At 37.7% G+C, this 15,149-nt stretch overlaps 1 protein-coding gene across 50 annotated transcripts in view; it reads left to right on the top strand.

The window, feature by feature from the left end:
• The window catches only part of LOC114521039, a 65,376-nt gene that overhangs the window by 13,673 nt on the left and 36,554 nt on the right, over positions 1-15,149 (top strand). For 49 of the 50 annotated variants that reach the window (XM_028544223.1, XM_028544993.1, XM_028544841.1 and 46 more), the window contains exons 8-40: positions 246-371; positions 466-577; positions 773-993; positions 1,383-1,491; positions 1,620-1,843; positions 2,029-2,137; positions 2,338-2,561; positions 2,840-2,948; positions 3,207-3,430; positions 3,564-3,672; positions 3,945-4,168; positions 4,806-4,914; positions 6,114-6,334; positions 6,563-6,671; positions 6,899-7,119; positions 7,776-7,881; positions 8,061-8,290; positions 8,427-8,535; positions 8,823-9,049; positions 9,141-9,246; positions 9,528-9,751; positions 10,077-10,185; positions 10,316-10,539; positions 10,722-10,830; positions 11,319-11,539; positions 11,897-12,022; positions 12,393-12,518; positions 13,050-13,481; positions 13,892-14,095; positions 14,179-14,307; positions 14,382-14,510; positions 14,711-14,836; positions 14,931-15,056. In XM_028544223.1, the coding sequence (XP_028400024.1) occupies positions 246-371; positions 466-577; positions 773-993; positions 1,383-1,491; positions 1,620-1,843; positions 2,029-2,137; positions 2,338-2,561; positions 2,840-2,948; positions 3,207-3,430; positions 3,564-3,672; positions 3,945-4,168; positions 4,806-4,914; positions 6,114-6,334; positions 6,563-6,671; positions 6,899-7,119; positions 7,776-7,881; positions 8,061-8,290; positions 8,427-8,535; positions 8,823-9,049; positions 9,141-9,246; positions 9,528-9,751; positions 10,077-10,185; positions 10,316-10,539; positions 10,722-10,830; positions 11,319-11,539; positions 11,897-12,022; positions 12,393-12,518; positions 13,050-13,481; positions 13,892-14,095; positions 14,179-14,307; positions 14,382-14,510; positions 14,711-14,836; positions 14,931-15,056 (5,514 nt within the window). The remainder of the gene's footprint in view (positions 1-245; positions 372-465; positions 578-772; positions 994-1,382; positions 1,492-1,619; positions 1,844-2,028; positions 2,138-2,337; positions 2,562-2,839; positions 2,949-3,206; positions 3,431-3,563; positions 3,673-3,944; positions 4,169-4,805; positions 4,915-6,113; positions 6,335-6,562; positions 6,672-6,898; positions 7,120-7,775; positions 7,882-8,060; positions 8,291-8,426; positions 8,536-8,822; positions 9,050-9,140; positions 9,247-9,527; positions 9,752-10,076; positions 10,186-10,315; positions 10,540-10,721; positions 10,831-11,318; positions 11,540-11,896; positions 12,023-12,392; positions 12,519-13,049; positions 13,482-13,891; positions 14,096-14,178; positions 14,308-14,381; positions 14,511-14,710; positions 14,837-14,930; positions 15,057-15,149) is intronic. The other variant, XM_028544294.1, reaches the window with a different exon arrangement.

Genomic DNA, 15,149 nt, shown 5'->3' with positions numbered 1-15,149 from the left:
AATTCGTTCGGTCCCGTTTAAATGTATCCTGAAACTGGTCAAGGCTTCACGGTGCCGGATCTGCCCGTCACGGTGCGGTATCTGCTCGTCACGGTGCAGGATCTGCTCGTCACGGTACCGGATCCTAGTCTGTGAAGTAAGTTATCAGTTATCGTTTATTTAGTTTGGGCTGGAGCATATTAAAAGCAGATTTAATTTTCGAAGTTCGCTTTCCGTCTAAATTAAATATAATTCAATTTGTACAGCGGATAAAGTATGCGGTACTCCGAAGGATGACTGCCATGAATATGCGACGTGTACAGATCTGGGAGCTGGAGATTACGAATGCAAATGTAATCTCGGATACTCTGGAGATGGAAAAACGTGTATAGGTGTGGCTTGTAGATCGCTCTAGACTTAAACTTTATTGTTTATAGGGGACATAAATTTAACATGAATGACTTTATTATCTTTTCTCATTATTAGCCATTGTTATTGGATTCGACAGCCTTACTTACGACGTAAACGAAGGAGATAAAAAAGCAGTTGTTCAAATTTCTGTTCAGTCAGGAGTAATAACGTCACCTTTGACACTTCAGTGAGTGAAAACAGAACTTTACCAGAGGGTAAAATGGTCATTCGGTGGCTTATTCGTGCTATCGACGCAGTTTTTTATTTTATGGGCGATATAGCGATAGTATAAACAAAGCTTCTCCTGGATTTATTTCATGCACACAGAGTTGCATATAAGACTAATTTGCTTTTTTTAATTTCGTGTTATTTACTCTGCCAGACTCGACACACGACCTGGTACAGCTGGAGGGGCAGACTTCACTGGTGTGTCTAGAACCATTACAATTCCCCCTGGCGAATCCGGCCCTATATCAGTCGAAATTGATGTTGAAGATGATACGCAAATCGAATCTACCGAAGCATTTCAAGTTGCTCTAAGTGATCCGTCTTATGGCGTACAAGTCGGTCAGCCTGCATCAGTGAATATTCTTGATAATGACGGTAATCGAAGTTTTTTTTATTAAGAATGATGCTTGCAATATATTTCTACGATATATTTCTATACGATATTTGTGGAAGTTTTACGGTCAGTTGTACAAACCAAGGTCGGTTCGTCCACCCTCGCAGATGAATGTGGCGGGTTCAGGTTACGCAATCTAATGTTGACAACAATATTAGTCAGTATGGATTTCCAAAAGTATATACTTTAAATAGAAATCTATATATACCATGCAGACTAGCAAATTAGAGTTGTAGTAGTTTATTCTGCTTTACCTAAGAGCTTTGCTATTCGCCACAAGTCTTGCTGTTTTTAAAGTCACGCAAATGCTTATCATTTAACATTCCGTGGAAAATTTAGCTAAATTGCCGTTAAAATTTTTAATTTACAGAGGCGGTTATTGCATTCACTAAAAGTGTAGTTGACGTCAGGGAAGATCAAACCGCGGTAATGGAGATTGGCTTCACATCAGGTTCCGCCAGCTCGCCTGTCACTGTCACGTAAGTCATATTTTAAAACTGTTTATAAAGTAAAATGTTAGCTCTGGACTGTAATAATATTATTGCATAATCAAGCCGCATATACGAAACTAAGATTTTAGTAATTTGAAATTTATTCCAACGTTAAGTTTGGCCACAAACACCGGATCAGCATCCGATGAGGATTTCAAAGAGAAAACAGTCGATGTTGTATTCGAAGCTGGGGAAACGGGTCCAAAGCTTGTGGAATTTGATATCGTTGATGATTCCTTGGTAGAAGATACAGAATCGTTCACAGTGTCTATCGTTTCATCTTCTTTATCTGCTGTAAAACCTGGAGAACCCTCAACAGTCAATATTTTGGATAATGATGGTAAGCTAAAACTCAACTGGAGAAGGATATTGACTGTTGAGTTATATGCGTACTATATCATCATACACCAGAAAGAGTTTCGAAATTGTCAATGTTGTCCACGCGATAATACTGCTAAGCAAAGAGTTAAGTAAAGACCAAAAACAACAGTTTTCTCTAAATTTTCCTGAAAATTCCTTCCACAGAAGCGGTTATTGCATTCACTAAAAGTGTTGTTGACGTCAGAGAAGATCAAACCGCGACAATGGAGATTGGCTTCACATCAGGTTCCGCCAGTATGCCTGTGACTGTCACGTAAGTTCATATTGTTAAATTTCTTCCTGGAAAATTAGGTATGCAGCAGGAGGGTGAATTGAGTTGTAAGAGATCACGTAACTTTTCAATCTAGTTAGAATGTATCTATCTGAGTAGTTCAAACAAGTGTCTGTTTTTTACGCGATTGCAATACGGGCTACGTTTCTTGTATAATTTCACGTTTGTTTTAAAATTTCAAGTTTGGCCACAAATACCGGAACAGCATCTGATAAGGATTTCAAAGAGAAAACAGTTGATGTTGTATTCCAACCTGGGGAAACGGGTCCAAAGGTTGTAGAATTTGAAATCATTGATGATCTCATAGTGGAAAACACCGAGTCCTTCACAGTATCTTTGGAGTCATCTTTAGTATCTGCTGTTAAACTTGGAGAACCATCAACAGTAAATATTCTGGATAATGACGGTAGGTTTTCTACGAAGAATGATGAAGTTATATTTTTATTCATATGTTTTCTCCTTTAAGACGTACGCCTACGTTCTAAAAGCTCACTAACACTCAAACTCATTGAGTGGTAGATCTTAATCTCACTGACCAGCATTGACAAAATTTATATTTCACACTCAATGAGTGTGAGTGTGAGTGAGCTTTTTGAATGCAGGCGTAAGAGGAAAATAGTGATCTTTTTTGAAAAGAGTGTTATTTATTATACTTGAAATGTGAACCGAAAATTCTTCCTACAGAGGCGGTTATTGCATTCACTAAAAGTGTTGTTGACGTCAGAGAAGATCAAACCGCGGTAATGGAAATTGGCTTCACATCTGGTTCCGCCAGTATGCCTGTCCTTGTCGCGTAAGTTGAAATTATTGAATTTCTCTCTCGCAATTTTGAAATAATAGGTATACAAAGCAAGGGTTTGGGTTAAGAGATAATGGATCGTATTGTTTTATATATTGTAAGGAAAAGAAATGACATTTTTTTGCCTACATGCACGTACAATTATTTTTGGCGTTAGCTGAATATAATTTCAACAGGCGTCGTTCCGGAATGCAATACGGACTGACTGCGTTTTTAGTAATTTGTTAAATTTCATTCTTTTTTGATTCAAAGTTTGGGTACAAATACTGGAACAGCATCTGACGGGGATTTCCAAGGAAAAACTGTTGAAGTTATGTTCCAACCTGGGGAAACTGGTCCAAAAGTTGTAGAATTTGAAATCGTTGATGATCTCATAGTGGAAAATACAGAGTCCTTCACAGTATCGATGGAGTCATTTTCAGTATCTGCTGTTAAAGTTGGAGGACCATCAACAGTAAATATTCTGGATAATGACGGTAGGTTTTCTACGAAGAATGATGTAGTTATATTTTTATTCATATGTTTTATCTTTTAAGACTAAGAGCAAATAAGTGATCTTTTTTAAAAAGAGTATTATTTAAAAAAATGTGAACAAAATTCTTCCTACAGAGGCGGTTATTGCATTCACTAAAAGTGTAGTTGACGTCAGAGAAGATCAAACCGCGGTAATGGAAATTGGCTTCACATCAGGTTCCGCCAGTATGCCTGTGACTGTCACGTAAGTTGAAACTGTTGTGCTAATTTCTGGGATTTCGAGAAGAGTGGAGGTATTGGGGAAGGAAGGGTTCATGGAAGACAGAGGATCTTATTTATTTCAGATCTTTTCCCGAAAAAAATATTAATAATTTTAGGAATGCTTTTGAGAAGACCTTTGGAGACTGCCATTTATATTATATATCAGGCATTACGCCATTAGGCATTTATTAAAAAAAAACATTTTTTCAGATTTTTTCATCTCAAATTTTAGAAATAATTTAATTAAAATTTTAGCTTAGCCACAAATACTGGGACAGCAAGTGGTACGGATTTCAAAGAGAAGACAGTTGATGTTGTATTCCAAGCTGGGGAAACGGGTCCAAAAGTTGTGGAATTTGAAATCGTTGATGATTCTTTGGTGGAAAAAACCGAGTCGTTTACGGTATCTTTGGAGAGATCTTCTGTGTCTGATGTAAAACTTGGAGAACCATCAAGAGTAAATATTCTGGATAATGACGGTACGTTTTCTACGCCAATATGATATAATTATAGCTATATATTTTATATTTCATCTAGGAGGTGTTTCGGGGTTGTACCGTACCGGCCGGGTAGTGCACGGTATCGAAAATCCTCAATATTTCTAACAACTCCGTTTAACTAAAGCTACGTTCATACGGGACAGCAAGGAATGGTTTGGACATTGCTCTCATTCGCCCGGTTTCCACGTGTGGACACCTGAACCTGGCAAATTCGAGCTCTTATAGACTACCTAAACGTAGTCTAAAAGAAGTTCTTAATGGACAAAAATTATATGGCCAATTTGGCTACAGTGTTTATAGCGGAATGATCACTTGATATGTGCGACAATTGAATGAGTTGTTGTTGATAAGCCCCGTTTACACTTCGCGCGGTACTTGGTACGGTACAGATAAAACTGGCACCCGTACCATTTAAAACTGGCACCCGGCCGAACCATTTTTATCCGTGGTAGTCCAAGTACTTGTAAAAGTGGCACGGCCGAAACTTGCCACAAATGAACAAATGCCCAAACAATTAAGTAGCCAGTACCCTTCAAGACTAAAAAGAAAATAGCTTTTTTTAAAAGAAGAAATAATGATCGAACGTACTTGACATATGTGCAAATTCCTCTTACAGAAGCGGTTATTGCATTCACTAAACGTGTAGTTGACGTCAGAGAAGATCAAACCGCCGAAATGGAAATTGGCTTCACATCTGGTTCCGCCAGTTCGCCTGTGACTGTCACGTAAGAAAAAACTGTGTTCTTTTATCGTATTATTATTGGAAAATTCCACCTATAAAACAGGCAAAAGTACCGAGAGATAGCAAAACTTATTGAAGTATAGATCTTTTGCTTAATCAAAAAATACCACACGAGTGTGATAAATTCAAAACAAATTGGAAACATTACGTTGCCAAAGAGACGCCTATTATGGGCTTAGAATAACCCGCAATGGGGGGAGTCTGATGAGCAACGAAAATATATTACAGTGAGCCACAGTGGCCACTGTATATTACAAACACTGAGCTATGTATACCAGTATAGCTCAGTGATTACAAACCACTGAGCTATATATATAGCTCAGTGTTACAAACAGTTTTGATGTAAACAAAGAAATGGGAGTCATATTACTCTGGGTGAATCAGCTTAAATGAAAGAGAGTTTTTTATTTATGCCGGAGGGATGAAGAGTGCCAAGACTGTGGATGAGTCGGGTTTCTTGTCGTTTACGGCTATCGTTAGTTCCGAAAATGGGACAGAGGGCTCTAATTCTCATGTCCGTGACACAATGATTTATACCAGATCAGAGGTAAAGTGTTAAGAGTCTGGCAACAGGCTTGGTGTTATCGTGGTTGTTGACCGACCTACGATATTCACCAAACCTTACCCGATGTTTAGTAAACCACATTTGTTGCATAAGATGCAATAAATGAGGTTCGAGGAGAAGCATGTGAAATGGTGCTGATTTAAAACTTTGAATTGGGAGCCGAAATAACAGTGCCGAAATCAGTAAATGAACATGTTTTACATTGACCAATGCCACAGGGGAATGTGCCATTGGGCTCTGAACAATTTTGCTGTAGAGAGCTGTGAACCAATGTGTCCTGGATATTTTTGTTGTGCTGAAAAGAGACCAGGGGGTTATTGGTGAAAATGGAAGTTGTCTTGGGATCTTTCTGTAGGATATGAAAATTCCTAAGTACTGTATGACATCCCTATAAACAGCAAAATTGAAGGGATGATGTGTTAGAACTAAGGGGGTAGAATTAATGCTAGGATGTCTAAGCGGGAAATGTTGGAAGCCTTAGATAAAGCAGTGTCAATCGGTGAGGAGGGATTTTGCACTTTAGATTATATAGGGAAGCTCTCAGGAAGACCTAAAATGAGATACAATAGTAGCTATGATTTTCTCATTTGAATTTTCATATTTATCTAAATTTTTAGTTTGACCACAAGTACTGGGTCAGCAAGTAGCGAGGATTTCAAAGAGAAAACAATTGATGTTGTATTCGAAGCTGGGGAAACGGGTCCAAAGGTTGTCGAATTTGAAATCATTGATGATTCCTTGGTAGAAAATACTGAATCCTTCACAGTATCTTTGGAATCAACTGCATCTGCTGTTAAACTTGGAGAACCGTCGTCAGTCAATATTTTGGATAATGATGGTAAATGGTAGTAGTTTTAGATGGGGGAGGTGTAACAACTAACAATGGTGTACTACATCATTTTAATGCAAAATGTCAAGGCTGTGCATGTGCTTTCAGTAGCTGTACTTTAATTTTAATAAGAAACAGTAACCACGTAGATGAATTATATTGATGATTTTTACAATTGTTGTGGGTTAATCATGTTTTTGATAGAATATTAAGCAAATTTTGTTACCGATTTTGTAGAGGCTGTTATTGGATTTACTAGTCAAACTTACAATGTTCCAGAACATCAGAATGCTCAAATTGAAGTAGGATTCTTGAAAGGTGGAGCAGCGGTACCTGTTACTGTCCGGTAAGTCTACTTTGACAGTCATTACCATTGAAGTGGGAATAATTAAGGCCGTAACCCAACTTCAACTAGACTGAAGGAAAAAGGTTATTTTGACATCTGCGTACATGACAGTCATCATCACTGGCCTGTGAGCATTGGGATCTCAAGTTAATCATGAATTTGTTGCATTTTGTTACGTTAATTTCTAGTCCTATTGGAAGAAAATGTTTTCGTAATCTTCTTTATAGGCTTTCGACTGTCCCAAGCACCGCTACTGCTGAAGATTTTGTTCCAAAAACAATAGACGTGACGTTTGCACCTGGAGAGACCGGACCAAAACAAGTTGAGATTGAAATAGTTGATGATCCAAAGGTTGAGTCGACAGAAGAATTTAAAGTTAAAGTGGAATCTTTGCATCCCGCTGTGAAAGGAGGAGATGATTCAGTTGTAAACATTTTAGATAATGACGGTAACTATGCTTTATTACGGGTGTCTACAACTGACGTATTCACAATAATCAAGTCACGATTAGAATTCTTTAATGAAAGGATTTTTCGTAACAACTAAAATCGTAAAAATTGTAATTGGTCGCGATCAAGTGATTTAACTACGTATTTACGGGTGTCTACAACTGACGTATTCACAATAATTAGGTCACGATTAGAATTCTTTAATGAAAGGAATTTTCGTAACAACTAAAATCGTAAAAATTGTAATTGGGCGCGATCAAGTGATTTAACTATGAAGTGAGAATGAGATGGGTTTGGGGTCCCAGATTGGCAGGATTTTAGAATTGTCACAGTCATACAGATTTTGTCCACGAGAAACGTCATATTGTCGTTGAAAGGGAGGGGGGGCGTTCGGCCCGAGGTGTGAGGCATTCCTGACACACCAAGCTTTTGGACCAAAAAAATTGCCGAAACAGACTGCAGAAACATTCAGATTTTTTACTTTTGACATGCCAGATCATATTTCCATTGTATACTTACGCAGATGCCTTATTTGTTTGCATTTAACATTACGATTGCACAGTTGTGGGAGGTTCACTACGCACAGTTCTGGAGTAAATTGTAATAAAAAAAATTGAACATTCAGCCACTCACCCCACTATTTGTCTTTATATAGAAACAACGGTCAATTTCATTGAGGGAACCTACGACGTGAAAGAGGATGAAGATGCAGTTATTGAAGTTAAACTTTCCTCAAGTATTCCAGTACCCGTCACCGTGACGTATGGATACACTTTCATTATTGTATTTCTAAGAAAATTAGTAATATTAGATTTTTTGAGTACATTTATTTAAAATCAGCAGTCCTGATTTATGTTCAATGCACATTACAGGTAAATGCCCCTCATTAAATGGAATTGGTCTTTGGGTGGTAATTTTGTAATTTTTATTTTGCCGTTAGCCTGAAGACAGAACCGTTAACTGCTGGAAATACCGATTTTGTTCCAACGATTGTGGAAGTAACCTTTGAAGCAGGGGAAACTGGTCCCAAAAGAATTACGATACCCGTTATAGATGATGATTTGGTGGAACCAACGGAAGAATTTAAAGTCAACTTAATTTCCTCGTCTGTGCCAACTGTCAAACTGGGTGAACCTACTTCAGTTAATATACATCTCCAGGATAATGATGGTGAATGAGCAAATATTTAATTTATCAATAGATATATTCAATTAATATGAAATTATATTATGCAGATCTTCGTAACCTAAACAATAATGTATCCTTGTATCTGAAAGTCAAATTTGTGGCCAATTTCAATTTTCAGATGCTGTTATTGGCTTTACAAAACGTACTTATGACGTGATTGAAAGTGAAAACGCCATAGTTGAGGTTGGAGTTGCTTCAGGTCAAATATCAATTCCAGTTACTGTGACGTAAGTGTACATACGTGAGAAGTTCAAAGTATTCGCTTAAGCTTTGAAAAATTTTTAGTGATTTTGATTTTTTTTAAAGTGGGGCTCCAAAAAATGTTTAGGGGGGGTGGGGCAAGATGCTACTATAAGTGACGCGAACATCGCATAGAACTAAAAACTACTTACGTAACATGAAAAGATCTGGGGGGGGGGCTGGGGGCAGATAACAAAATTATGGGGGGGGGAGAAAATGTTCCTCCCTTGCTTCCCTCCTGGCGCCTCCAATGATGTTTTGCTTTTACTTCAAGCTTGGAGACCATTCCTTTGACTGCATCCGAGAATGACGATTACGTTCCTAAGAGAGTTGAAGTTACTCTACAACCTGGGGAAAAGAAACCAAAAACCGTTGAAATAGACGTTATTGATGATCTGTTGGTAGAAAAAACTGAGGAATTCCAAGTTGGCGTGGTAGCCTCCAGCATGCCATCGGTTACATGGGGAGATCCAATTTCCGTTAATGTCCTGGATAATGACGGTATAATTATTATTTCGATTTTCATAGACAGTGAAAATCATGCAATTCCTCGAGGACCGCTTTCGCTATCATTTCATTTATTATTCTGTAGGAGTGATCCAATTTACTAGAACATCCTATAACGTGAACGAGGATGAACAGGCGGAAGTGGAAATTGAATTCGCCAGTGCTGGAATAAGTTCACCTGTGACCGTTCAGTAAGTGAATCGATCGTCCGATTGTTTTGATTATATTAAGTTAGAAGTTCCGAGTTTGATTGATCCCTTTTCAAAAGAATGTATGTAATTATTTCAACGACACTACTAGGAAATTTGCGCTTTGAAGTTTTAAGTGGTTGGTGTTATCATGATAAATAGAATAAGAAATAACATATGTATAGATACTTGTTTTATTCTGCTTTTTAACTAATGATGTCCTTAATACTTTTTTAACTATAATAATGTCCTTAATACTTTTTTCTTCCTTACCATTTATCCAGGCTAAGAACTAGGCCAGGGACGGCTGGAAATAATGATTTTAAAGCAAAGACTGTTGATGTTACGTTTGAGCCTTGGGAAACGGGACCGAAAACTGTACTGTTTGATATAATTGATGATCCTTTAGTAGAATCAGAAGAAACCTTTTATGTTGATTTTGCATCGTCTACGGCGCCTTCCATTAATTTGGGCCGACCGGCAGCAATTAATATCAGGGATAACGATGGTATAACATCTTTAGATAATTTTATGTATACATGCATTACTAGCTAAGCGAGGAAACATCTTTTATTATTCCATGTTAAACGTCTTTAACATCTTTCAAGAATGACGACAATGACAATTCATATATTATGCTCACGAGATCGGGAAAATTTAGGTTATCAAATGAGGTTATCATACCTCTATACGTGGAATAGAATACGGGGAAAAGACATGTGCCCACGCTTGTGATTTAGATAGAGTCATTTTTATCACCACGCCCTCAAATTGTCTGGCCGATTTAATTCAGCCTAAGTGGAAAATTATAACCTCCTCTTTGTCTTTCACAGAGGCCATTATTGCTTTTACAAAACCTGTTTATGAGGTAAAGGAAGATCAAAAGGCTGTCGTTAGTGTAAAGGTTGCAGAGGGGCAAATAGATGGTCCCGTCACAGTTCGGTAAGAAGAATTACCACCACATATGCGCCCTAAATATTGATCGCAGCCTGTATGCAATTATTTTCCCTCTTTGAGAGTTTAAACCCGTCTATGCAGCTGCCATAAACTGTTAACTTTTGTCACGTTTTAGGATGGCAGCAACGCCATCAACAGCAACTGAGGCAGACTTCGTTCCAGAAGAATTTGAAATCACATTTGCACCTGGTGAAACTGGTCCCAAGTCAGTCGAAATCGATGTTCGAAATGATGATTTACTTGAGAATACGGAACCCTTTTCAGTGTCTCTCGTTTCATCATCTGTCCCTGCTGTTAAATTAGGCAACCCTTCCACAGTGAATATTTTGGATGATGACGGTATGTTCGCTCTTGTCTACCTGTTGGGTTCATTATTACATAATCACTTTCTTTTTCTGGTAGTATCGTACTGTTTATTCCATCTTGAAAACCGGTTATTTTAACGCAGTAACATTTCAGCTGTGCCCTACTCTGTGTATATAACACTATTCCTTCAGCTGTTATGTTTAATTCGTCTATAGAAGTCATCGTTGGTTTCACAAAACCTGTGTATACTGCAAATGAGAATGAAAAAGCAAGAGTGGAAGTAGTACTTGCTGATGACACGGCCGGCATCCCCGTCACAGTTCGGTAGGAACAAATTACGCTTTTTAAATACGAAATATCGAATGATTTTTCATTGTTAATGGTCTTGTAGACTACGTTAGAAAAATAACAAAAACATGCAAAGAAGATTGGGTTTATTCACAACTCGCAAATGCTTTTATTCTCGCTATAAAACCTTTGTATTTTCCGTAACAAAGTTTAATTTACCAAACGTGAGACTGGATGGCAACGTTTTGATTTTATTTATATGACATTGTATAAAAGAAAGTTAAATTCTTTTTCAGTATACATATGTAGCCGACAATTTACCCGCATTTGAAGGGTGTCTCTCTAGCATTTAACTCCAAATACTAATAGCTAATAAATATTATATTATAAATACTATGATCACGATGCAGTGAAGGAGCGAAAAACAATGCATAAATGATAAACTCGAAGCATATTTTAAAAATTGTTTGCCGGCAGTTTTAAAAAACAACGAACTTATAAATTAAATATGTTCAAAATTTTAGGCTTCAAACTAGTCCCTCGACAGCTGGAACAAGTGATTATTCTGGTGGGCCATGGGAGATCACGTTTCAGCCAGGCGAAACTGGACCAAAATCGATCGATATTGATATTGTTGATGATCAACTGTTGGAAGATGAAGAATCGTTCATAGTTTTCCTAACACCATTAACACCAGGAGTTAAAGTTAAAGATCCTGCGTCTGTAAAAATCATAGATAATGAAGGTGAGTTTCGATTGAATGAATAATGCCGATCTTCATGCATGGCGGATAATACCACATACCAGGCCCCTATAGCTGATTAAGAGGGGGGAGGGGGTGTTAGAAAGCAGTACACTCCCTGTTTGAAAATGAAATTGACATTAGCCGCAACCGAAATGCACCAAAAAGCAATTTTCAGGAAATTTTCAGGAGTGTGCCCCCCCCGCCCAAAAAAGTGGGGATCCATCCATCTACGTGCCTGGACACTAGGGACAAATACCCTTTATTCTGCATGCATATGATTGCACGCATCATGTCAAATATAGTGTGTCTCAAGCGAAATTACACGTAATTTATATTATGTAATTTTTCTAATTTCAGTTGCCCCGATATGCGGAACACCACAAGATGATTGTCACAGATATGCCACGTGCACCGACACAGGTCCGGGAAGATATTCATGTACTTGTAATGAAGGATTTACTGGGAATGGAAAAACCTGTTTAGGTTGGTATTTTGCATGAAAAAATTTTGAATCGCAGAAAATATATACTGTATACTCTTATCATATCACATGTAGGTATAGGCTGCACGAATTTTAACAAAACGAATTCACCTTCCCGTAAGCGATGTCCGATCCGGAGATTCGTTAATTACGGCAGTAATGTTTACACTGTGTTTTACTGCGCCCTGATTATGGTAGATTTTGCTTCAGCGCTTGATCTTATCGATATACTTCTGATATTCTAAAAGTGCCATCATTCAAGTTGTACTGTTAGAGGTGATAAAAATAAAAAGAAATCACCATATATTTTGAATGTCAAAACGAAAATGCATGACATAACAACTTCAACTTCCTATCTTTTTTATTTAACAGCCATCGATATGTGCGCAACTGGCGCTCATGATTGCCATTCTGATGCAACATGCGTCAACACAGGTCCTGGGACTTTTATGTGTTCTTGTAATGAAGGCTTCACAGGAAATGGAAAAAGTTGTGAAGGTATGTTTTTTTTGCCAAAATCGAAATCAAAATCGACATGATTATGATCGTATTCCTTGCGAAAATTGGAAATTAGACCATTTGCGTTTGATTGCGAACATAGATAAAATTATTTCATTTTTTTGCAGTTATTGCAATTATTGCAGAAATAATTACGCGGGAAACTTGTTTAATGACAACGTTTTAATATTCAGTGTCAATGCTAAAAAGGCTATACCACGTAAGCGAGTTACCCGTTCCTGCTTCCCCCCAGTTCTGGGGTGGTCGATATGGGCTAGATTAACGAAGGCGAGATGAATCGTCGCTGAATAAAAACGGGATGAAGGCGAACATCTCGAACGTGGTTTTTACCTCGAAATAATATATTTTGTAATCCCATTTTTTCCGCTTCTTTCGATGTTTTAGGCATAGCGTTTTTTTTACCTTTGACACAACAACTCGCCATCATTTTAAACAATTTGCTTAGGTGAATTTTGCTTGTTCAATTCTTTCATGAGCACTTCAGTATAACTCGTGTTTGTAATGTAATAGAGTTGCCTGCTGTCCAAGCAAAATGTCGGAAGATGGATCTTATCATGGTACTCGACAGATCGTCAAGTATCCGTCCCGCTGACTACGAACATATGCGCGACTTCTTAATTGAGCTTGGCAAATCCCTAAAAATTGGGGAGAGAGATGCGCAAGGGGACGTCATTGGTCAAGGTGCTATCGTTACATTCAGCGAGAGGGGTACTGTAAGAATAACACTGAAGGGAAGTCAAAAACCTGGTGCATTTGAAAAAGCTGTAAGGAATATGCCAGGCCCGCTGCCAGGGGGTCGTACAAAAACTCACAGAGGCTTAGCTTTGGCTGATAAAGAAATCCTCACATCGGAAGCTGGCTTGCGAACGAATGATCCAGATGTTGCAAAAATCTTTATGGTTATAACTGATGGAAAGCAGACTAAGGAGTCACGAAGAAGAGGTGAGTAATTTGATTAAATAATATTTTTTATAGCAAAACTACAATGAAAAGTGAAAGATATATAACACTTTGTGTGTTGTGTTTCCAGTCTCATGCTTCGGTCCTACGTTCTCATTCAACCATTCATCGTACTCATCGGCGTTGGTTGCTTTTTATATTTTACAAGCAGTAAATTTCATTCGTCACCGGCTAAGCGATAGAATATTGGCATTATGTCGTAATCAAAGATGCCTCGATGGGAAATATGGATTATACAAATTTTTGTTTCACTCAGTTTAACCTGCTCATTTTTACAAACAAATGCTTTAGTTTATTCCGTATCCGTTTTTAGCCGGTTATTATCCGTTTTCTAAAGGGTTACCTTGCGATATATTGTTTAAACGTTCATTGTTTCTATGTCTAAACCATAGGTTATAAATATGTTGGAGAAGCTATGGAACCATTTCATGCCCGTGGTTATTTGGACGTTTTTGCTGTTGGTGTTGGTTTAAAGAGAGATAGCGAAGTCAAAGAAGTCAAAGATATGGTAAAACACGCAAGTAATGCCATTCTGGCGGAAAATTATAAGGAACTAACAGAAACCGTTGAAAAGTTTTTGAAGAGATTCTGTCCAGGTAAAATAGAACTGTTACTTATATTTTATCTGATCTTTAACTATGAATGAGTCAAGCGTTAAGAATTCTTATTTGTCTTGCAGCTCCAACAGTATGTGGGACAGAAAACGATGATTGTGATAAAAATTTAGCGACATGTACAGATACAGAACCTGGGTCATATCGATGTACATGTAATGATGGCTATGTTGGAAATGGAAAGAAATGTGTTGGTAAGAATGTGTTGGGATTTAAAACAATGATTTAGCAAAACAGCCTCAAGACTTCATATTGCTTTTTTTTTCAGCTCCATATGTTTGTGCCACTTTAAGAGATGACTGCCATCCATACCTTGCAACATGTACCGACGTTGGAGATGGAAATTATAATTGTAAATGTGTGGAACATTATACTGGAGATGGAAAAACTTGTGCAGGTTTGTTTCCAATCATAAGGTTGTACTTTTAAACTTGTGCTTTCTTCAATCTTCATTATTGATTCCATATTTTTTCACCTGCCATGCTTTGAATAACGACAATATATTACAAAGAATTAGAATGGGAAATGGACATGAGGCATGGATAATTTGATTAAGAAATAACATTGATTGGTAAGTTGTGGATTTTTTATCACCAGCGACAAAGATCTGTGGGACAGAAAGAGATGATTGCCATGAACACGCAACTTGTACTGATACTGGTCCTGATAGCTACAAATGCCGTTGCAACACGGGCTACGTTGGAGATGGAAAGATGTGTGAAGGTGCATATGAATAAATTTTTCTTGAAACTATTACACTTATACCAGTTTGTTCATGAAAATAATCAGTAATTTACACGAGATTTTGTTTTTGTAGTTGAACAAATATGCGGCACTCCCAAAGATGATTGCCATGAGTTTGCATCTTGTGAAGACACAGGCCCAGGAAAATATAAATGCACCTGTAATTCAGGGTACACTGGCGATGGAAAATCGTGTGCAGGTAAAATCGGTGGTTGTAGTCATGCAATATCTTAAAGCTGAAATGTGCGTTTGTGTTGCCATGGCTATCCTGCAAGAATATAAAACGTCAGTT

The sequence above is a fragment of the Dendronephthya gigantea genome, unplaced genomic scaffold (assembly GCF_004324835.1).
Source record: "Dendronephthya gigantea isolate DGI-Jeju-01 unplaced genomic scaffold, DenGig_1.0 000000F, whole genome shotgun sequence".
In the NCBI taxonomy this organism is placed as follows: Eukaryota; Metazoa; Cnidaria; class Anthozoa; order Malacalcyonacea; family Nephtheidae; genus Dendronephthya; species Dendronephthya gigantea.
This window is presented reverse-complemented; position numbering and strand designations above follow the sequence as displayed.